The following is a 22850-nucleotide window of genomic DNA, read 5'->3' as shown; positions in this document are numbered from 1 at the left end:
GTGGGCGCGTGGCACAGTTTGGCACCGGCTATCGTAGAGCGCGCCATCGTGTCGCCACGCTTCTCTGCGGTGAGTGCGACGTCGTTCAAATTTTAAAAAAAAGAGACGCTATGCCTCCCCAAACGCCGAGCCCGCTTGCGGATTCCGAGAGTCGGCGGCGAACGGGACCCACACACCCTGCAACTTGCAGACGTCTCGGAACGGGAAAGGGTTAAGAGAGCGGTGCCGACTTTGGCAGGAGCCATCGATGGGATCGAGGCGCGTGCGTGCCGCGACGCCGTTGGACCCTCGCCGTGCGCGCCGGTGCGGGAAGTACACGGGGGGGGGGGGGGGGAAGGTACGGTGCATTTGTTTTTGTAATTAAATTAAAAGCGTCTGCTCTAACTAATTACTATCTTAGACGTCGTTTGTGGCCACGGCCAGGAAGGGCAGGGAAGGGATCGGTGGGGGATGGGGGGCATGACGGCTCACGCAGCGTGGGGACCTGGTGGCTGGGTCCCGGTGCCGATTCTGGGTCACAACCGGGCTGTCGGAGCACGGCTTCCAGTGGACTTGAAAACAAAGCGATAGCTCTGGGTCTCTCACAGTCGCCCTTGCATCAACCGTGCCACGCGGTCCGTCTTTACTTCCAATTTCCCAGTCGTATTTAAGCAGCGACGCTTGCGGCCGTGCAGCAGAAATGTATAATGAGGCACTTCATTGGCTTCTCGTGCGCATTTATCCGCGTTTCAGGAGGCAGAATCACTTTTAATACAAAGGTAATGATGTGGTTAATTGTCTGAATGAGGTATATTACCAAAACTCCCCTATGGATGCAGCACATTAAATCGCAAAGCCTAGTTAGTGCCAAAGAGAAAAAAAATAAAAAAAACGTTAAGTAGCTTTAAACATATTCATTCATATACAGTAAAACAACTGTTTTCGTGTGTGCGTGTAACCAGCACAGTTACGTGCGTGCTCACGCACGTACTGTGCAACATCCTCGTGTGCGTATTGGGCAGCAGAGGCCCGCGTGTGTCCGGGCGAGTGTTTACACGTGCGGGGAGCGGTTCATGCTGTGCTTTGCAATCGCATATCCGTGGGTTCAATCCTGGGTCACGTGCCACACACTGATGAAATACTCACCGCACGCTACGCCTGCCTTCAAGTGGATTTCGGATTAGCGCGGTTGGCTACGTACGACGCGAAAGAAGCTCGATGGACGTGCACACAAAGTCCGCTCTCACCAAGAGCTCTAAAGCCGACGGACTAAGCGGGGGGGTGGGCAATGAAATCCAGGCCTCCCTGGCTGAGCCCAACCCCAGCAGCAGTGCCCCAAGAAGGCTGGAGTTGGGGACATACAGGGGGTCGCCCCGCACGCCCGCTCAGTGCGACATACTTCCACCAACGGTGTTTAATTGCATTTAATTAAATCGCCCGATGAATCAACGAGGCGTGGCGAAGCCCAACTGTGACGGGAAGCCCCCCTGCTGCCTAACGAAAACAAACACGCAGTGTGGGGCCACTAATTGCATTGCAATTAACTTTTAATGAGCCCGCAGGGTGTGGAGAACTGAAGCTGGGACCGCACGCGTGCGTCTGCACGACGTGCCCGACAGCGCGCACGCGGTGCTGCGTTTTGTCGGACAAGATGAATCATTAAACGAGACTCGGGTCCAAGGAAATCCACTTTCTTGTTTTCTGAATCAGTTGTGAGGTGCTTCGGGGCTCTTGAACCGAAAAGGAGAGTTTTGTGATTGCTGCATAATTTTTAATATCATTTCTTTTTTTTTGAGTGGAACTGTCGTGGGATGATAAATATATATATAAAAAATTGTACTCTTGAGAGTCCCGCCCTTGCATCTCTTATTGAAATGCATGGTCTAAACGCAAGTTAGTGTACAGCAACAAATGTTGAGTAAAATAATAATATACAAAAAGTTCTGACAATGCCACTTTTCGGTAATGTTTGACCATCTGAAAACACTGCCATTGTGATTATTATGACGATCAACAACCAATTCTAGATTTAAAGCTTTCGTGACTGCTAGGATTCATACTCTTCGGTTCTATTGGGTAAAGTCACATAGGTAAAAAATAAAATAACAAAAATCACGACGTTTCGGCCACAACACAAGCAGCCTTCATCAGGTGAAGGGACGAGACTGTCTGGAGGACAGCGCTGGAGTGAAACAACCACTCGCAGCATACAACTGTGCCATGTTCCGCTCCATCTCAATATATTTTTTAAACCATTACATCATTATGGTTTGAATTAAGTCGTAAGAGTGAACTTTATTATAGTTAATATTTGTTTTTGCTTTCTCGTATTGACTAAACATTTCTAACATTAAGGCTGGCCAAAACGGGCAAAATTATTATCGCTCTGCGAGAGCTTAAAGTCAGAGCACGCGTCTCTCTCTCTGCTGGCTCAAGATAAGGTCCCGTGAGGTTTTCAGTCCCCCCAAACGACTGTTTCTGCATCTATTATTTCTCTATGAAATGTGACAGTTCTTCAAAAAAGTAACGACATTTCAACGGCCTGTGTCCTGTTTATAAAAACAATGCCTTCTTGCGCAAAGGGAGTGTTTAAACAAGAAAAAAACGGAAAATAATTACAAAAATGTCACGTGTTTTAAAGTCGGGGGCAGCTGATTTATTTTCAATTTTAAGTCAGCAGAGAGATAAACAGAGCAATTTTAACCAGATCTCCGTGTTCCCAATAAGTTGCAAACAGCTTTAGAGTATTTTCAGCATAAGCAGTTGCTAAACTCCAGATCTCAGACTCTATTCAAATATAGTTGCCACCAATCCTCGTTTTCTCATATTCCCAGGATCATCCGCTTTTTGATGCAGCTGTCCTGGAAAATATGCGAGTCTTCACAGAACATTAAACATCGACAGTCCCGGTTCATGTCGGTTACACGTAGTTTCTCCCCTCTTCCGGTACCACGAGATATTCGTGTTTGCATGATAAGTTCCTTTTTTTTGTGTGCACCTCAGGAGGGGACAACCCTAACCACAAGGGCCCAGGGTTTACAGTCTTGCCAGGATTTACCATTCGTACATTAAACCGTTCTAACGCACGCAGTCTACATCTGCCCAACAGATGAAATGTAAAACACTGAGCTTGATGCCCGAGCCCATTTTTAAAACTAATTTTTGTCTAACTGCTCAATGCGTTTAGTTTGTCCCCCCCCCCCACCCCTTCCGATTAGCGCAGTTAGCTACGTACGGTTGTGAAAGAAGGTCAACATACGTACACATACATTAAATGTGCCGATGTGTAGGAGAGAGTGCGGCGGAGGAGAACTGTGGTGCCGGCAGAGGGGAAAGGGACAGGAGGGAGTGCAGCGAGCAAAGGGATGAAGTCTGTGAACGTACCGGGACACGGGGGTGGAGACGGTGAGGGCTGTGGGGTACGGTGGCCGGAAGCCGGCAGTGCTGAGTGGGTAGAGGGGTTGCCCCTGCCTGTAAGGCAACAAGCGCAGGCATCGTCACCCACACGCAGGTGCAGCGTGCACACTTACAAGACAAGACGAAGATCCCCATCCGCATAATCTTAAGGCTTGCGGGACAAGTGGCGTCAGAGCGAGCGCCTGTGACGGCCGGCATGGCACACGAGGGGGTGGGGGTGGCCAGCACCACGCCCGGCTGCCTTTGTCTCCCTAAAGTAAGACTTTGCCCAGAGCGGTGGCCAGGTCGACGTCTGTCGTTAGAGACGCGCGTGAGTGTGTGAGATGCGCAAGGGTGGGGGGGGGGGGGTGGCGATGCATTCCTTGCAGCAGGCGCTCCAAGCCAGGCATGCTATGCTACTGGCAGGAAAGGAGGTTGTGGGCACGGACTGCAGCTGGGGGTAGTGCTTTGCTTCGCGACGCACGAGGGATGGCATCGGCAAAAGGCTTTTCGAGGGATGCTCGGGTCACGGGGAGGAGGGGCAGTGAGATGGGGTTTTGTTTCGCGAACCAGATTAAGCGACTGGTTTTTTTTCTCCCGTTTTATATTTCTCACCAACCGGCATTAATTTTACTCCGGACATGAAGCCTTTGGCGAGTAAAAATCAAGCACTTTCTCAAGTATCTCACTGAATATCTGCAGATTTTAAATATCTTTGTTTCATCCAGCGGACCTTTGCCTTCCTGGGGCATCGTTCCAGGTCCCCCCTGACTCGCCAAGCTCTGCAACGCGGGTTCCAAGGTTGTCATTTGCAGATGCTAACGTCGCCGTTTTTTCACCCCAGAATAAATATCTTAAATGCACGTATGAATAAATTATCAAACAAACATGGAACTAAATGCCATGTCCTCGTAAACCCGAGAAGAAAGATATTTTCATCAGCGCGCTCGTCAAATATTAATGACGCTAGGCAGCCTTGCACTTAGACCATCAAAGAGAAGCGAGCGGGATTGTGCTGTGATAAATTGAGCATTACCGGATAATTACTTGTGTAAAGGGCTGTAATTGCGACAGGGATTATAAGCCTTGACGTGCCGCGTGTGTGCGGAGTGTTAATGCGGGGGCCACCGTGACGGACGGAGGGCTTCTTCCGCTCGCACAACCTCCAACGGCCGCGTCACTGGCTCGCTCTCTGCTCTGCGCCCATCCCACGTGCTCGCTCATTTTATTGCTCCTCATTCCGCCACCTTTATTATCTCGGAGGGCATCGGTCTTTAAGAGGCCCCCTCTTATTAATCTGCATTAGCGCCGCTCGCGATTATGCATCGCGTCCTGCCAAGCACTGAACCGTACCCACCCATCACCTTTGTCTGCCTGCGAGGGGAGGGGGTGAGGAATTTGCTTGCAAGGGGTGGGGAGAGATTGCGTGGAGTCGCTGGATACAGCCACTTACATTTTCCTACTCCTTTGAGTGTGTAGTGTTCTTTACACGGCAATAGTTATTAGCAATTTCCAACATAAGTGATGACAGATTTTAAGAATTGGACCGTCATAAGTTGTTCTCATTGAAGCCACTCAAAACATTTGTCCATGTGTGTGCATATATTCGTGCAGATAACACCTGACACGTGGATCAGAAAACAAAACAAACGAAAATTACGGAGATCACTTTGATTGATGAGAAGAAAAGTGATATCAGAATTATCCTGGGCCTCCCGTTAGGGCGACTCAGCCTTCGAATATTACCTGGTGCGGTGCGTCATCAACATCGGCAATTGACAGACGACGACGACTGAGGGTATGCCGCTGTCCACACCACCCCCTCACGCGTCATTTCCCTAACAGCACTCGCTCCCACACAGTGTTCTTGGCTATACAGGGAGATTGACCTTTGCACGTTGTGCATATCTCCTCCATTTTATGCGCGCTCGTGCAAGACGCACCAGTGCTTGGCAGTTACATAAACGCACGCGCGTCTGATGCGTGTAGTTCGGCACACCTGTGTGCAGGTACGTGTGCAGGTGCGTGTTCAGGCGCGTGTGCAGGCGCGTGTGCAGGAGTGTGTGCGTTCACGTGTGGTGGGGCGGGGGGGGGGGTGCTACCCACCAGCACAGCGGGTGCGGTATTTGCCCCGGGAGGGAGTAATACGAAGCGAGGTCGGGGCCATGCGGAGGGCGAGGGATCCCTGCGAGCGGCAGCAACGACGAGGACGACCGACGGAGCGGCACACAGGGCAGAATCCGTTAAGATGGGCAAACATAACTTGAACCCCTTGACAGCTTTACTCTCACGCTCGCCCTTGTCCCGCATCTGTGCCTTGTAAAAGAGACTTTGTAAGTAACAACCTCCTTCTCTTCCGCGAGCAGGTCCGAGCCACGCCAGCGCACGTGGCCCTCACGGTAACGGTGCGGAGCTTCCACTCGGTCAACAATTTTCGTATTGCGCGTTGACGTCACAATGATGCACGTGTTGTCTGGCTCGAGACTCTGCGGGGGATAAATAATCTGGCGCCCTCTTGAGCCGCTGGCCCGGCACAGTCCCGGCCCGGCACAGTCCCGGCACGGCATGGTTGCAAAGTGGAACAGAGGAAGTGCACTCAGTGGCCCTCTCACGTGGTTGGAATAAAACGTTCTGACTCGGTGACGTCTGAAGCTCTGGTTTAAAGATACCTCGATACCCATTTAATATAAAATAACAGCAAAGCAACTTTTCACAGCTCTACCGGCAATGCAATATTCCTTGGTTGGCGAGTTTCGTCAAGACTGTTGGGGAAAATACTCAAGGTGAACGGGACGGCGACTTCAAGCCATTCTCCATCGCACCGCTTCAGAACATCCAAATTATTCTCAAGAAGTCCTGAGGGGCTTGCGTACACTCAATTCCTTTTAGGCATTTCAATTTGCGTCAAACATTATTCGTATTCAGGGAACATACCTCCTCCTATCATAGCATTGCTTAGAATAAATTTCCCTCAAGTTACCGGGAAGAAAATTTAAATTACACGCGCACCGAGAAACGTTGGTGGTTTGTCGCAGCAACATGGAGGGAGAGGAAAGAAAAAAACTGAAGCTGCAAGCGGAATCTTGAGGAACACGGTAAACATGCTGAAATTTACTAGGCAAAGCAGTGACGACTGATAAGTTAATAAAACAATTTAGTGACGCCCGAGATTCCTAAACAAAAAAAAATGTACGACGAAACCATTCACAAGCGCGAGCAGAAACTCCTATCGACCCTTCACTGAAAGGAAAAAAAAAACGTATCTCACGGGAGTTACTCATCAAGCATTCAGCCCTCGCTTACGACTGATCAACCCAGTCACCAGCAAAGTCTCTTTAATTAGTTCCAGGTCAGCGTGCCGATCGGACTTATTTCTCTTGAAAGGTAGGCTTCGAGTATGATAATCCACTTTGTTGAGCTGCCATTTGTGGGCAGGTCGCTTCTCAAAAAGAGCTACAAAGCTCAGTGGGGGGCCCTTTCCCTGGTCAAATAAAAAGAGTACAGAGATCATGGAAAATTACTGGGACAGGTAGGCCACGGGTAGAGGTGAGGGGAGGGGGGGGGGGTGTTGGTGGGGCCAGGGGCGGTCGTCACCGGCCACCCCCCGGCTCGTCTCACCGATCTTGGGGTCGAGGTCTGCGAGGTGCGGCGAGGGAGTGCCCGGAGCGAAGTGCTCGTTGCTGTAGGCGAGCAGCGGCGTGAGCGGGTGCACGTGGTGGGGCGACTGCACCACCGGCACTTTGTTGGGCTGCAGAGGCAAAACACGCGCACGCAAGACGCACGTCGCACACACGAGGGTTCGCTCGCTGCAAACGTCGAGTCGAAGGTCAAAAAGTCGCCAGCCGCAACGTTTTTTTGTCAAGCCACTGCTGGATGAGAGGCCCTCATCATGCTGTGCAGGTCGTGTGGGGTTATTTGACCGTACTTCACCGCGATGGTCAGTTCAAGTTGGCAAAGGCAGGGAGAAAAGACGTGGGTGTGTAGAAGTACAACAGTGGATTTTGCTGCGCTGAACAAACACAAATGACCGAGATCATATTGATTGCCGCCAACTCTCCGCTGCTCACAAGGTAGCACAGCGCGCATAGTCGCCGATAACACCTCTGAGTGCGCAGTGGTCACCCATCCAAGAACTATCCAGGCTCAACTCGACTTAAGATTCTCAGATCTGACGACATCAGGCACATACAATTCAATATACCTGTTTACAGAAGCGACCTGGCCACGAATGACAGCTCAACGAAGTGGCTTATCACGTGGAAATTTATAGCACGAAAAAAAAGCAACTCTAAACGCGCGATCTTGATTCTAAATGTGGAGGGAAAAACCGGAGGACCTGGAGTAAAATCCACATGACTACGGTGCGAGACACATGCAAACTCCAAATATACAGCAGGCGTCAGGGTTGGGATCGAACCCACGACCTCCTGTATACCAATGTGAGGTAGTTAACATTATCCTAGTCACCTGGTTAACAGGGAACCTGGTATGGCGAGGCAGCCGTCGGAGAGCCTTCTTGAATACGGGGCATGCCGATGGCGACTACCAACAGTAAACGGCCGCTTTGCGAAAGAGGCCGCGCTTTGGAAACGGTGCGACATGAGCAGCAGCCACCTCTCCACCACCGATGAACGTTTTGTAATCTCAGCACAACTTGCTGCACTGCTCAAGCAAGTGTTCTTTTTAATCATCACCCTCCTGATTTACTCTGAAATCAGTATTGAATTGTTTAAAATCATTACGATTTAACGAAATGTATAACATTGGGATTTGTGCCTTTAACTCCCCCCACAGAAAAATAAGGCGATTGAAATATCTCCCAAGTAATTCTCTTGCAGCACTGTATTCCAGTTATAATGCAAACCAACGTGTTACTTTTGGCTCTGGGTAGTCTACTACTATTAATTCCTGAAGGACACCAGAAGATACCTTGGGGGTGGAGGGGGGGGGGTAACAGCAATGACTTCTCCATTACAGCAACGAGAATTGATTTAAAGGAGTAGAAGCAGTGCCTCATCCTAACAATACAGAGGAACCCGAGGCAAGTGAACGGGTGACACACAAAGGAACTCTTCAGCCAATGTTTGCTCGGCCGCTCATTCAAGCTCAAACTTCTAAACATCAAAACAACCCACACGCGCGCCGCCGAGCCAACAGCTGCCACGGCACTTAGCAACTGCAAAACATTCCCTCGGCAACGATTATTGCGAACGTGCCCGATCACGGCAGACCTTGGAAATTCAAGAAGCTTTGGAGCCTCGTTATGGTGCTTGGAAGGGAGAGACCACTCGGGAACACCACATTTTTAGGTTTACGTTGCGAGGTGGCTCAAAGATGGAACTCCAATACACTGACGGGTCCCTGAATCTATCTTTGTGGAGTTTTTAGTGTTACCCCCCCACCCACATGTGGTTTCTCCCACATGCCATTCATGAATCAAACTGGCCAAATATCCCAATGCAGAAACCCCCCCTCCTGAAAGAGAGCCTGACATAATGGAGCTTTCCTGAGTAAAGGGCCTAATGTCAACATGCTGTTAAAGTTGATTCATGCCGGTAATGACTGCTCGGGGTGTTCAGTGAACTCTGAACAATGCTGCTTGTCGAATCCACGTGTCCCAGTGCTCGCCCGTGTTAAAAGCCAAAGCCGTTCCCCCTTTATTCACGCCATAGCCGGGGCGCACTGCATGGGGAGGAATAGCCAAGAGAGTGACACACACATTCACTCACTCGCTTGAGAACACACACACACGCGCACTAGCTTGAGAACACACACACACGCGCGTGCGCGCGCACTCGCTTGAGAACGAGCCAGCACGAGTCGTCGTCACGTAATTATACACCTTTTAAGGAAGCAAACCTGACTTGAGGCGACAAAGCGGACTGAAGCTTGCGAGCCGTATTTATCCACACGCCAGGGCCACGCCTGTCACAGCGGCAGATAAGGTGTCACAAGTGAGCCTTGTGCACATGTCGGTTCATGCTGTCAGAGCCACACGTTTATGGAAGTCGCGCAAGAGAAAGAATCCAGCCAGATGGACAAAAAATAGATAATCTAATACCATTAGAGTGGGCAAAAGCAATAAGTAACAATTTAGTCCTATGTCAATCAACTGGAGGATGAAGGCCTACTCCTACCATTGTGAGTCAAGTGGTTGTTTGACAATACTTCGCCAAGCTGGACAGTGCCGGTTAGTCAAGGGGAGGGAGGCCCAGAACCAGTTCAAAGATGGCCATGTCCGCGAATCGCACGCGAAAAGACATGCCGCTTTAACAGCTCAAGTCACTCTTGCTTTCAAAGCACATTCTCCCAGTGTAAACCTCCTTGTCTCTTCCTTCCGAGAACCAAGTCTCTGCGCTCTCTCTCTCTCTGCCTCCCAACACCTCTGCTCAAATGGGCGGAAACTCCATCCTTCATCTCTCAGCCAACATTGCAAACTCTCTTGGTCCTGTTTGAACCTAGGCTCACCTCATTCCGAAAGCTCAAGGTTAACTTTTCATCTAATCTCCATTCACCCAGTTTATTACACAGCATCTGAGAACAAATCATCATAAATGTGCCCGATGTATATATGTATGTATGTAGAACTTCTTTCGCACCGTACGTAGCCAACCGTGCTAATCGGTGGTGCGGGAACATGAGATCCCATCAGGTTTCAAGAAAGCCGCACAGGGTCGAGCCCAGCTAGTACTTGATTCGTTGCCCAACAGGGCTTGTCAGGTGTTGTAGGTGTAGAAGCTATGGAAGTGGCCGGGAGCAATGCAGTGCTGAGTGTGACCCCCCCCATATCAGATGTGCGGCGGGTTCTCTCTGGGTTCTCCAGTTTCCTTCTACATGCCAAACTCATCGACGAGATTGGTCAAGCATCCCATTTGCAGGACCCTCTTGAAAGAGCCATGGGACTGAGAGAGAGACTTTTTCCGGGTAAACATTGGGCACGACTTAGAATACCAATGCGTACGTTTTAATATCTGGTTCATTCATCGCCCTCACCTCCGTGTAAAACGACACGGTCAGAACTGTAAAATATTTACAGGAGCCTTTTTGATGTAATATTCTTCCGGATAATGCAGTGGCGTATCCGTCTCACAGCTTGACCGGGTGTAACAATGCATCCGAATCGTGCAAATGACTAAAATTGCCTTCCATTGCATTACCCTGCGAGATCTCAGCCTATTACGGTAAATCCTGCCCTTCCCCCTCCCCCCTCCCCCACACCGCTTCAGATTCTAGCGACGGTCAGACATGAAAATGACTGCACGAAAAACAGACAAACAAGCGTTCAAAAATAAAATCAGCCGTCGATTCTTGTCCAGAACATCTCGTAAAAGCAAGTACGGGAACTAGATTTGTTTTTTTACGTGGTGGGCAGTAAAGTAAATTGAATGAGAAGATTAATAAAAAAACACATTTTGAATGCTCTGTACACAATGCTCTTTTTGAATGCATGCCACACGTACATGAAAGTGCATTAACGTAGCATAAAGAAAAAAAATACGTGCTTAATTAGTCTGGCCACCTTAATAAGGCACAACAACAACAAAAAACCTGCACTTGCACTCCTCTTCCGTGAACATCGCTTCTGAACAGAAGCACCGCGGCCGGATAAGCGCTGATAACGAGATGCAACGTCTTCGCATGGCATCCCCGAAATTCAACGAGACGTTTCTAAAGCTTCTGTTTTTGCGCTAATAAGGACAATCGCACGCACATTTAGCGTCGCGTTTTGGTACAGTATTCACGTTGTAATAATTAACGATGCAATAAACCCATTTACAAAAACACAAATATTACCAATCGCCTGCCCGTGCCTATTTCCGTATGAGAGTATCACGGGTCGAGGAGACGCGGAATATATTCGCATGTATATAAAAGCACGCACACAGAAACACAGGCACTCAAAAGCACACGATGACCGAGCTGAAATTGAGCAACAAGCGAATGAAGCCACTTTCTTGAAGCTTACAATGAAAGCACGTCAGAAATGTACCGATGCGGACGATATTGAATGTAAGTTAAAACAGGCAGAAACATGAATATAAAAGTCTTTCAGCTCCATCATCTCATCTTACATAAAAGCTGCAATTTTTTGGTTCTTCGTATAGTTCAACGCTTGGAACAAATGATAAATACAAAATCGCTTCCAAACGCTTATGACACACGTGTCGAATCGCCCATTTTCAATTCGTGAACTCTACCTGGATGGCGTGACCCCTTGCCGACAGAGAACAACCGCTACATCTACCAACAAGGAGTCGAATTACGACCCCCTACTGCCCCAGGCCGTTACAACACTTCTTCGGTTAGGTTACGGAAGGGAATCATTACAGGGCTACGCACCACCGAGTAAACACCGCTCCAGGTGTGCAACACGGCAATTTGTGAAGCGAGGGAAAAAAAAATAACCGTGCGAGTGGGAATCGAACTGGGGTCACGGGGTTCGTAGCGCAGCGCGCTAACCACCGCACCCCACACACGCACCCACACGCATGCATAGACGCGAGCGAGCGAGCGAGCGCACACGCACACACAACAACCCCCCCCCCCCCCCCCAGGGGGCAGCAGGCGGCTTGACAGCCCCTCGTTAGCGGAAAGCGAGAACATTGCTCGCTGGCTGAACGCCAGGACCCCAAAGCGCGTGGTGACGACGGTGATCGCGACGATGGCTCCTTGTGCCATGCGGACCGGCCGACTCGCCGGGCGGCTCGCACAAGAAGAGCGACCATTCACTTCTGGGTCATTACAAAGATGTATCGCGATTAGCGCAGGCGAGACCCGCTGCAACAAAACAGACTCGAGCCGATGAGCAGACGTGACGTTGAGGGCTCGCGCAGTGACTGCAAGCCGTGTCAAGCCGCGCCTGCGAATGCTTGTGCCTTTTAGAGGTTTTTTTCGCCCAGATATTAAACGCTAGCCCCCCACCCCCTCCCCCCCCCGCATTGTACTGTAGATATTTTCTGCTCACGATGCAGTGTTGCGTTTACATATTAATGGATGGGTCCGGCCTTACTTTGAAATGCTAATGTTTTGCCAAGGCCCACACCATAACAGATGCTTTCGGTGTGCATGGATTATAAATAGATTCCAAGTGACTCCCGTTAATACCAAAAGATGCTGTTACACAGCAACTAATCAGGGTGCATGCTGTATGTTACCTATATACTATGCTGCATAAAATAACGTAACATAATTTACCCAGGAAAGGCCGAATCTGCATATGTGGACTACCTTTGTAGAGGGTCCTGACTTGGGATGTTTTGACCGGTTGATAATTGAGGTTTTTTTTAACACATGAGAGTCAAGTAGACTGCTGTACCAGGCAAAACCCAAAGCATACGAGGGAATTGCACTCACCAGAATTCACACCGACATCTCGGCAGCAACCTACTTGCAGTACTGCCAGCTTCAAGTCATGTCCTAGCCCCAAAGGTCAGCGTCACACAACACACTGACGATGCACCACCCCCCTCCGCCCCTACCCACCGCAAGAGGGCTGGACTAAAGATGTGCACCACCATGCCCGCTAACCGCTACAGCCCACACTACTTTCTCTTTTCTCAATTGGGATGGTGGGGTGGGGGGAGTGGGTCCCACGTGCAACACCAAGCCGAGCCAAGCGGTGGAAGCGAGAAGAAGAGCTGCTGACGAGATGAACGCAAAACAATTCAGAAGCCTATCCCCCTGGACAAGCCACGACTGAAGGAAAAGGCAGCAATGGATAAAATAAAATAAAAAAAAACGGGAGCCCTTTGTCGAGCGGTGGCGAAGTTAACAGGCCGGCAACAACGAAACACTTGACAGTAACACTAAGAGATGGGCCAAATGCACTTAGGTTGACAACATTGTAGGCATTTGTGCATTTGAGAAGTGGCTGCGCGACATCCCCAAGGCTTTTTCCTGGAGACTTCCAGCAACGTTGGGTGGACGTCAAAGCTAGGCTTGGGTCTTCCTGTAACCTAGACCTTTCCTTCATGACCCTCTCTACCTTCCCTTCCACCACCACCTCCTCCTCCTCCTGTCACTCCTCCCCCAATCTGCACTTCCACAGACCCTGCCCCTAACTGCCCCCTTCACCTTTACCAACCCCCTCGCCAAAATCCCCCCCCCCCCAACTCCTCCCTCCAGCCGGCATCCCTCGGGCTGCTCCCTCTCATCTCGGGCCCCCGCGGTGGCCCGAAGCGGCTTTGAAAGCACAACTAACGCGAGAGAAAAGGTCCACCGCGGAGAGGGGCAGGGGGACATCGAGCCGACGGTAAAAGGCAGCTGCGGACCCCCCGTGCAACGAACAGCGCTGGAGTTTGAGGGTCACGCACACATCAGAGGGAATGGCAAGCGCCGACCAAACTTTCATCTGCCGCCACACACCACCACCACCAGCAGAGAGAGGGCCCCTGCAGGCACGGAGCGGCCTGCTTTTAAAATACATAACTTTGCTGCTGTGAAATTTTGGGGGGGGTTTGCTTATTTTTTTCTTCAAACTGAAACAAAAAAAACTTTTCTGAACGTTTACACGGTGCCTCGCGAAGAGCCTACCCCTCGCGACCTGCGAGAGGAGAGCCGACGCGAGGGAATGCGCAGAGTCGCTTGTGCGAGGCCTGCCGAAGAAGTTTGAGGTGGTCGTGCGAATCGTCGCCGTTGTGTTTGTCGAGTCTTCGGACCAATTCGAGTTACTATCCTTTTAAATTCTACACACTGCTAATACCGTGCGAATGTCACATTCGTGGAGTGCGCGTATGCATTTCCCTACAAGCACAAGACTCACAATAGTCCATGGGCCAGTGAAGAAATTTATACCACCTAAGGTAGCAGACCCTTCAGCCATTCGGATTTATTTATATGGCTAATAAGAGTGGATTAATTGATCATCCACTCAAATCAAATGGTTATCACTTAATTCCGCTGTCATTGGCCACAAAAATAAATTGGAACCGACGAGTGAGATACTTGATCTAGGCTCATGGACTACAATGCTGGCACGCCAAATAAAAAAGAGGTAGTTTGTACAAAAAGTATAAAAGGATCGTGTGCGCTCAACGCTAATTGTTGAGTAATAAAGGGTCAATTGCCAAAACGAATACAATAATTTTAATGCTGCATAAGTTTGACTTGAAGTGTTACGTCCTCCCATCAGCACGGCAAATGAGACGTGTGTGTGTGTATATATTGAGTCTATTGTATGCAAGTAGAACTTCTTTCTCACGGTACACAGACAGCCGTGCTGATTGAAGGCGCCGTGCGAGCACACGGCTTGAAGAGAGGAAGGAACGCCAACAGAGGCGAGGGGAGGGAAGGACTCTGGGGGCTACCGAGTGACCCGAGGGCCTCGTGTTCACCACGTGCGGGCGTGAGGACTGAGGCGGGATCGCGGCTTGCACGGTGGAGGCGCCAGCAGGGGGAGCGGCGGCCAAGGAAAGCATCGCGCGTCCACGCAGAGCGCCTGGCGTGTTAGGAGTCGCGTGTCTGAGAGCGTGTCTTTGCGAGCCGGTGAGTGCAGTGGTTCGTGGTTAGAGCGCTGCGCTCGGAACCCTCGTTCAATGATGGTGGATGTAATCTCCAAGCGGGAAATGTCGCCCCCCCCACCCCCCCCCATTTAAACTTTGCGAGATTCCTCTACAACCACAAGACCGGTGGGTGGTTCTGCTTGCAGCAGTATAGTTTGCATTTGGCACGTTTGATTGACGTTGAACTTTTATTCTTTGGCCTCGTCGGGTGGAAGTTGGGGGGGTACAACACACATTTTTACACGATGACCTCACCAGAAGGAAACCAATTATGAATCTTTGTCTTCGTGTGCGCACGTGTTGTCTGTAAGAGTGGATTAGCATGCGCGCACGCATGCCTGCAAACCAGGGTATGTGCCCATGAGCGTGTGAATACTCACGCAAACACACACGTTCATGTGTCATTCCAATTACTGCATGTCAAAATTGCTTTAGCAGTGCACTCATTACACAGTAATTTGAGCGAACTTCATAATGAAGCTAAGGTCATGGTTAAATTACTTTAATAAAATAAAACAAATTCCGTATCTGTGCACGATGAAGTGAAGAGCTTGTCATCTGGCAATGCTTACACAGAGATAAAATATCATGAATAAAATTCACAGACAAAACTCAACCTTTAAGGTCCATGATTTCTTTAAATTAAATAATTGCGCTACAGTCTATAGGTTTCAAAATAACGCTCCCATGACGGAAGACGCCCTATAAGTGATTCCGGAGTGTAAAATAAAGCATGTGAATCATATCCGAGCTCCACCTGCAGAATATTTCACCATAAACATGGAACACCACACTCCCTATAGGAGCTTTTATATATGTGGGTATATATGTATAAACAAAGACAAATAGACTGTTGGGGCAAGTGCTGTTAGCTAGCACCTATGAAGGCCGGCACGGCACACGAGGGGGTGGGGTGCCAACCCGGCCGCCTTCGTCTTCCCAGTGGCGATGGTCACTACAACCACAGCACCAGGTACACACAGCACCAGGTACTCTCCCCAGTGGCGATGTTTACTAAACACCGTACCAGGTACTCATGAGGCTGAGTCGACCTAGGGGAGGTGGCTCAGGACCGGTTTAGATAATCATCACCGGTGTCGGCCATGAGCAGGAATCGAACTCGGGTCGCCGGGTTCGTAGCGCACACTACCGCTTCCCCAAGTGTGTGTATACACACACACATATTTATAAATTACTTAATTCTCTGCAAATTTCGCACTCATGTTTGATAAGCGGGTCATGGAAAAAAACCCACAACATAAATGTTACACACCAACCCCCCCCCCCCCCCCCCCAGGTGAAACACTTCTATAACGAGTTATGCCTCCGCAGGTTTCGTCGTGACATTAACAAATCGCCGCATGCAGAGTGTATGTTAAAAACGCATTGGCGCGCTCGCCGTGCCTGCAGAAAGACGCACCGCGAGGCGAGCATCGACTTCTCGGCGCGTAATGAAGCCCACACATCGACGCTTCGAAGGGGAAGCGCACGGCTGCCGAGGGTTCGCCCCGTTCCATTTGTCGCGGTTACGGGGGAATTGCGCTCCAAGACCCCCAAAAAACAACAAACAACCAAATCGGCTTGCGTGTGCCGGGATAACACAACTTGAATTCCCAGCTCTCCACAAGCACAACACAAATACCTCCCCCCCCCCCCATCCAATACAAACACGCGCATTCAACAGATGTCACACAATCAGTCACGCACAATCACAAATTTGGTTTTCCTATACCCCCCCAACCTCAAACCTGTACAAAAAAAAATCATTTGTATATTTCCAGAACGTCTCTATCTTTGAAACTGCATATTTCCGCAAAAATATTTCCACGCATATTTCATGTTCTTTTAATTCTTTTTTTTATGTATATGTTTTTTTTTGTGTGTCGGCACATTGTTTCCAAGGCTGAAATTTTTCCATGAAGCCCTCGGAGTGAGAGCGGCACAATGGCATGCAATGCACGTCAACACAAATATCAAGGAAGGAACTTTCAGAAAAAATTCGTGGCAACGCGAGGAACAGGACAAGCGGGGGGGTGGGGGGGGAGTGGGGGGGGGGGGGCTCTTTCCAACTTGCCCGCTATCTCCGTAGAGACACTAATTTGCAAGGCCCCTTCCGTTAACCGTCCCACTGCTTGCTTAAAGATCACAGGCGAGTGTCAACAAACGCAGCCAAATGTGCAGCGCGCTCTACAGCCAACTAATTATTCCGTTAGTATCACTGCATATTTATGATTTTTTTACTCGATTGACAACTGAATAATATAGGGGGTAAAATATCGTGGTGTATTCAGTCGTTGCATTGTTCACTGCACGGTGTATACTTGGCGTGCATAATCATCCGCCCACCTCACAAACCTGCACTGAGCAGCATATGGGGAAGTTTGGCACCAGGGCCTTCATCTCAGCAGTGACTTCAACAAACGGCGCGTATTTTTTTTTATGATAATAATTGCATGTCACCCGTCTCACACTGCTAAAGACACACACACACACACACGGATTTGGTGGCACGAGTCTTATATGCCTCAACATTCACGTGCCCTCTGTGGCGTTGGCGACGAATTGCCGCGTCGCAGTTCACGAGAAACCCCAGGTGTTTGGCCCAACATCTCAGCTGCGGTTCGTTTCCAATGCCTCTCTCTCCCACGTGCTGTTTGACGATCGCTCAAACGTTTAATAAGTGTCAAATAAAAACACCCTAAAGACTACTCAAAGAGCACTTTGCCAAGATGTAAAATACGCAGCTCAAACCCGCTGTTCAATAACAATTCGTTCACAATGGATGACAACATTTTACGGACACCCTGCATATTTCAACGTGCATACGAGGACGGCACACACTCGTGATCATCCCAGGAGCAATGTACACATCTCGCAGTGCGCACGCGCGTGGGCACGCGCGGTGGCTAATGACAGCCTGCATAAATTAATTCCGTGCATAATTAAAGATTGTTTTTTTTTTAGTTTGTTTTTGTGGGTGATCATTATGCACGATGATTTTATTTTTACTCACCTGTTATTTAATGATGCACAGCTATTGTCGTGTTTATCCAATTACGCTGCAGTCATCATGGGGTTTTGGGCTTGCGCGAGCCGCGTTTGCCTGGAGGCTACATTAACCGCGTTAGTACGACGACAATATCTGCTCCACTCCGCGACGACAAAACGCAAACTCACGCTTTCATTATTAGGGTAACCATTGTACAGTGTGTATATATATACACAACGCTGACTTTGCATACATTTTCCGCTTTTCTTAAAAGGCAATATAATATTTTCTTCATACCTTTGGAATCTTCATATTTTTTAAGCGTGAATGAATAAAACGCCGCAAAATATTACGTGATCATTCATTCGTAAAAAATGCAAGTTTTTTCAATATTTGCACACTTTTGCAGTTTTCCTGTTACTTATGAGGCTTTCAAGGTTTTTGGGCTATTTCCTTGCTATATATGTATGTTTCTCTTTCTTTATACATATTGTACCACATTGCAGATTTGACTTTCTACTTCCCCACGGCGAGATCCCATCAGTCCAATTGGATCTCACCCGGTTAAAACAAAGCGCCCCCACTCAATTGTCACGACGCCAAACAAAACTCCCGTTTCGTATTCGAATGGACGAATTAACTCGCATTGAAATCGTGCTCTATCGCGTAACGAACCGCCTCGGAGTGCAGATATCCCACTGGAATTATTGGCAGGATGTCCCTGTGTGGCACAAAGTGAATGTGGATATGTAGGGTTCCTCACCTGTTGATCTGCTTCATCAGTCACTAAGCATGTATTGGTCACAATTCATGGTCACGATTTGATAAAAAAAATAGTGTTTTTGTCCTGTTATTACAGTCTCATTTGTATTGTTTATCATTTGTTCCATATCGTTTAGCACGGTCATGTACACTCCGTTGGTCCATAAATGACATAACCTGATGAACTGCTATAAATTTGCATGCATCGTAAATAATCTGTTGTTCCATATAAGATTTGATGCACTTATCGTGAGAATTAATATTTATCGACGACTGTATCGGTACATGCCTACCGCCGCAAGCCTACTGGTAACAATCTGCCCTTCATTCGTGGAGCTCGGCGAGGCCAAAAAAAGTCTCTCTTTCAAGTGAGACCTGGGAAAGATTACGGCTAAGGTCGGATGCCAAGTGCCAACTATAGGCATCAGCATCGGGTACTTGCGCCCCTCAGCCCATAGCCTCAGGGAAGGGCTGGTCCGACCTTGCGAAGGGCGAGTAGGTCTCAGGATCCCTGAAGAGAAGACGCGTCTTGAAATGCCCTACGGGAAGGAAATCCCCTGCGGCCTTCGAGGACACCGAGAGCCCCCAGAGGGAAGGAGGACGGCGGGGGTCTGTCGGCTTCGTGTGGGCGATGCAGCTGACCGACAGTCTGGGCCCCCTTCCGCGTTATCAATGCCAGCACTGAGAAAGCAGTTGTGCGGAGGCAATATGAACCAATCACCCCTGTGGGGACATTTATGGTGGAAAATCATTTTCGGGGTGGCTCAGGATTCTTAATTAATAATCTCAAACGTGCACGGCAATGAATGAGCAGAACCCAGACGATAACAATTATAATAATTGTGGTTCTACAAAATTAACGTCTCCGTTGTGAGCCAACCAGGCTGGCCCAAAGCTTGAATTAATTGGATGCGATTTGTTTGAGTAGCCACTCCATCTGTCTAATTCCCCTCAGGGGACCTTTAAAACGTCTTTGTTTCCTCCTCCTGACTTTTTCTAACAACCAGTGCAGTTCGTGTGCGCGAAAGAAGCGCTGTGCATGGCGCAGCAACATCGACTCCGAATGCTGCCGTCTCGCTGGCCCCACGGACATAGCCCCCTGCTGCAGAGATCACGGTGCTTTTTGAACGGTACCAAAATAGTTTGCGAGGCAGTAAAACTTCACGTGTAATATTGTAGTTTTGGGGATGCTGCCGTGGCATAATGGTTAAGCACAGTGGACTTAAGTGTCCCCGATCGACAAGTAAATCGATCAGATAAAGCTGCGTGTGGTGGCGTAAAGTGTGGGGTTACTCGCACCTCTTCTACGATGTCTGGCCAGCGTTGCAGGGGAGGCCACAATACCTTGCAGAGAGAAAGAGAGAGAGCTCCCTCGAGTGGAGAATCTTCCACCAGCTGCAGTGTGAGCGAGCAATTGCTGCATTGGACACTTACAGTTCATTCTATTCCAGCGTCCCTTCGTGCAGACAGCATTCGTTCAAACAAGGCAGTTCTGAATTTGTTAATGTTATGCCGAGCAGACATCGTTTACAAACCAATACTCGACAATTTCACACAGCCAAACTGGTGCCACCACTTCCTCTCCAGCGACCACTTATAAAATAGCATAATTCATGTAACGCTCCTGCTTGCATAAAGATATTGTGAGTAACAATTCGTTAAGGTGTTGAAGTGATCGAGTCATTTCTTATGAAACTAAATACATAAACGGCTGCGGTATTGGAGAGAACATCGGGGCGGCGTTTTAATTCGCGACTTCCGACGCTGTGCGTTGGCTGCTTAGTTCAGGAACTTCTTGTGAAAATGTGCACTTTCATCACAAGAGAATCACCAACTTTAGCCCTCCGAGCCATTCATTGTGGAAACCTTGGAAGCTGTTAATATTCAAGGGTTTATCAAATCCGCCAGGATATACGGGGAAAACCCGGGCGACGATCACCACACAGGAAGACGCATTTCTGATGTATGTGGCATTAAGCTGCTATTGAGGGATGTGCTCCTCTCCATTGACCCTGGATTTGCAACCGGATTTTTTTTTATTGAATTAATGTTGCACCATTTGTCACTTTATTATGCTGCGCTAGGCGCTGCAGTGGCTGCTCACACCATTCGGGATTTAATGTCACCCACCACACAACGGCGCTTTCATAAATACGCTTACACGCGCCCTACGAAGATTTGCGAAATTACGTAACAGAAGCCGTTAAGGTTTGAGCTGCATAATAAAAGCGTGCTTAAAAACGTGACTGCAGACTGTGGCATTTCTTCGTGCGATTTAATGGAGAAATGTGAACGGCGAGGAGCTGCATTGATGCGTGCACGAGGAATAAAAAAAATATATAAATGCAGTCGTCACTGGGAAGGCAAAACACGCGCTGCAAAATGAACGAGCCTGGGGTGCGATATTTTCGTAGTCAACAACCGCAGTCAAGTGAGCGGCGATCACCCACCCAGGGCTCTGGCTGCTCGTGGGGTTGATGAATGGCGAGTGGCCGTGATGGCTTTCCTCGGCTTGATCCGAGGTGGCGTAAAAGCCAGTCAAACAGCAATGCGGGCACACATTCACACGCGGCGATTATTGACGATCATCGGAACCAGTCCTGGGCCTCAGCCTAGCTCAACTCGGCCTCAATTGAGTACCTGGTGCGGTTTGTAAAACATCGCAACTGGGGACACAAAGGCGGTCGGGCGTGGTGCTGGCCACCCACCCCCCCTCATGTGCCATGTCGGCCTTCATAGGTGCTACTCGCCGACACTTTGCCCGGCATGGACATGCATGTGCAGTGTATAAATGTGCAGAAATTGGATAACAAATATTACTCCTTCAAAATAAAACGCGAATGACTTAAATTATGGCCGAGCTGCCTTCTTTTACGAACGTCGACTTCTAAATCTTTCTGTTTTTAGTGAGGGGGATGGCGGGGGGGGGGTCGTCAATCTTATAATCCACCATTTCTTAAGTTTCGTATAATTTCTGCTAAATCAGCATTGTCAAGGCACGGGGTGGCAGACAATGAACTTCTTTCGCATACAACCGCGCGAGAATGTGGACACGGATCCCGCAGGGCACCTGCAACGTCTCGCTACGCACTCTGCGGGGAAAAAACCCACGGGAGAATGTGGGTTCGGATTGCGCTCGCGCGTCGAGGCCTAACCCCCGGCTCCATGCAACTCGCGTGCAGCAACTTCCTCTACGACCACGGCAAAGCAGAGCTTCGCGACGTCCCCCAACGACGACGACGACTACTCGCGCGCCGTCAAAGGGCACCGCCGAAGGCGCAGCTCACGGACGAACCGATTGGCAGAGGACTGACTGGGAGCTGAGGTACCCGCGTCGAGAGCCACGCGACAAGGAGAGCGGGCAAACGAGAGGCGGGGGGGACGGCGGCCCACGTCAGCGGCGCAGCGCACGATGCCTCACCGATCCGCAGCTCGCGGCCAAGACAATTGCTCACGCGATCCAAATAAGGGGGGAGGCTTCTTGCTGCGTAGGGTTTTTGTTTTTTTGCGCTCCGACGTGTTTTGTAGGGACGAACCGCGGGCTCTTCGGTGCAATCTCGAACGCGAGGGGGAGAACTGAATTCCGCTCCCGAAGAAGCCCCCGGCACGTGGAGGGAAAGGTCGGACATCATGCCGCACAATGCGTGGTACAACCGAAAACACACCGGGCCGCTTAGAATAGCCTGTTTGTTGCAGAATGATTTGGGGGAGAAAAAAAAAACATTTGCCGAGAGAAAGGATGCAGGGAGAATAAATGGGGTGATGGGGGGGGGTATGAAAGCATTTAAGGTATGAGACGTGATGACCTCTTGATCTTAATTTTACTGCAAGCTATCAGTTACCTCCACTTAATGTAGAGACCAAGACTTCCCAAGGGAGTCACCCACATAAGGTGCAGGTTAATGTGTAAGCCATGTCTGCCAGCAGAAATCTTTGTTCACGTTGTGGTGGGCAGACTGCGAATGCACATAGGTAGGAGAAACAAGGTGGTGGACACGCATTGACCACACAGTAAGAATCGAAGAAAGTTAAAGTTTGGAACATATCCCGTCATAAAATTGTTACGATGCCGGCATCAATTTTAGGGCCGGTGACCGGTTGTAATGATTATCCACTCTAGTTAGCAGCAGTTACAAGCAACTGCGGCAAGGACAATGCAAATGTTGATGATGATGACGACAATCAGTGAAGATTGTGATGACGCGTTACAAGAGTAGTGATTT

The 22850-nt window shown here is 49.4% G+C and overlaps 1 protein-coding gene across 16 annotated transcripts in view; it reads right to left on the bottom strand.

Annotated features, from left to right (window-relative positions):
- The window catches only part of LOC116940279 (transcription factor 7-like 2), a 161772-nt gene that overhangs the window by 23284 nt on the left and 115638 nt on the right, over positions 1-22850 (bottom strand). For all 16 annotated transcript variants that reach the window (XM_076065695.1, XM_076065690.1, XM_076065697.1 and 13 more), the window contains 3 exons: positions 6994-7123; positions 5482-5560; positions 3364-3450 (listed from right to left, as the gene is read on the bottom strand). In XM_076065695.1, the coding sequence (XP_075921810.1) occupies positions 3364-3450; positions 5482-5560; positions 6994-7123 (296 nt within the window). The remainder of the gene's footprint in view (positions 1-3363; positions 3451-5481; positions 5561-6993; positions 7124-22850) is intronic.

The sequence above is a fragment of the Petromyzon marinus genome, chromosome 8, assembly GCF_048934315.1.
Source record: "Petromyzon marinus isolate PM22_M1 ecotype Great Lakes invasive population chromosome 8, UKy_Petmar_22M1.pri1.0, whole genome shotgun sequence".
Lineage (NCBI taxonomy): Eukaryota > Metazoa > Chordata > Hyperoartia > Petromyzontiformes > Petromyzontidae > Petromyzon > Petromyzon marinus.
The sequence above is the reverse complement of the archived record's forward strand: the minus strand, read 5'-3'. Positions and strand labels throughout refer to the sequence as shown.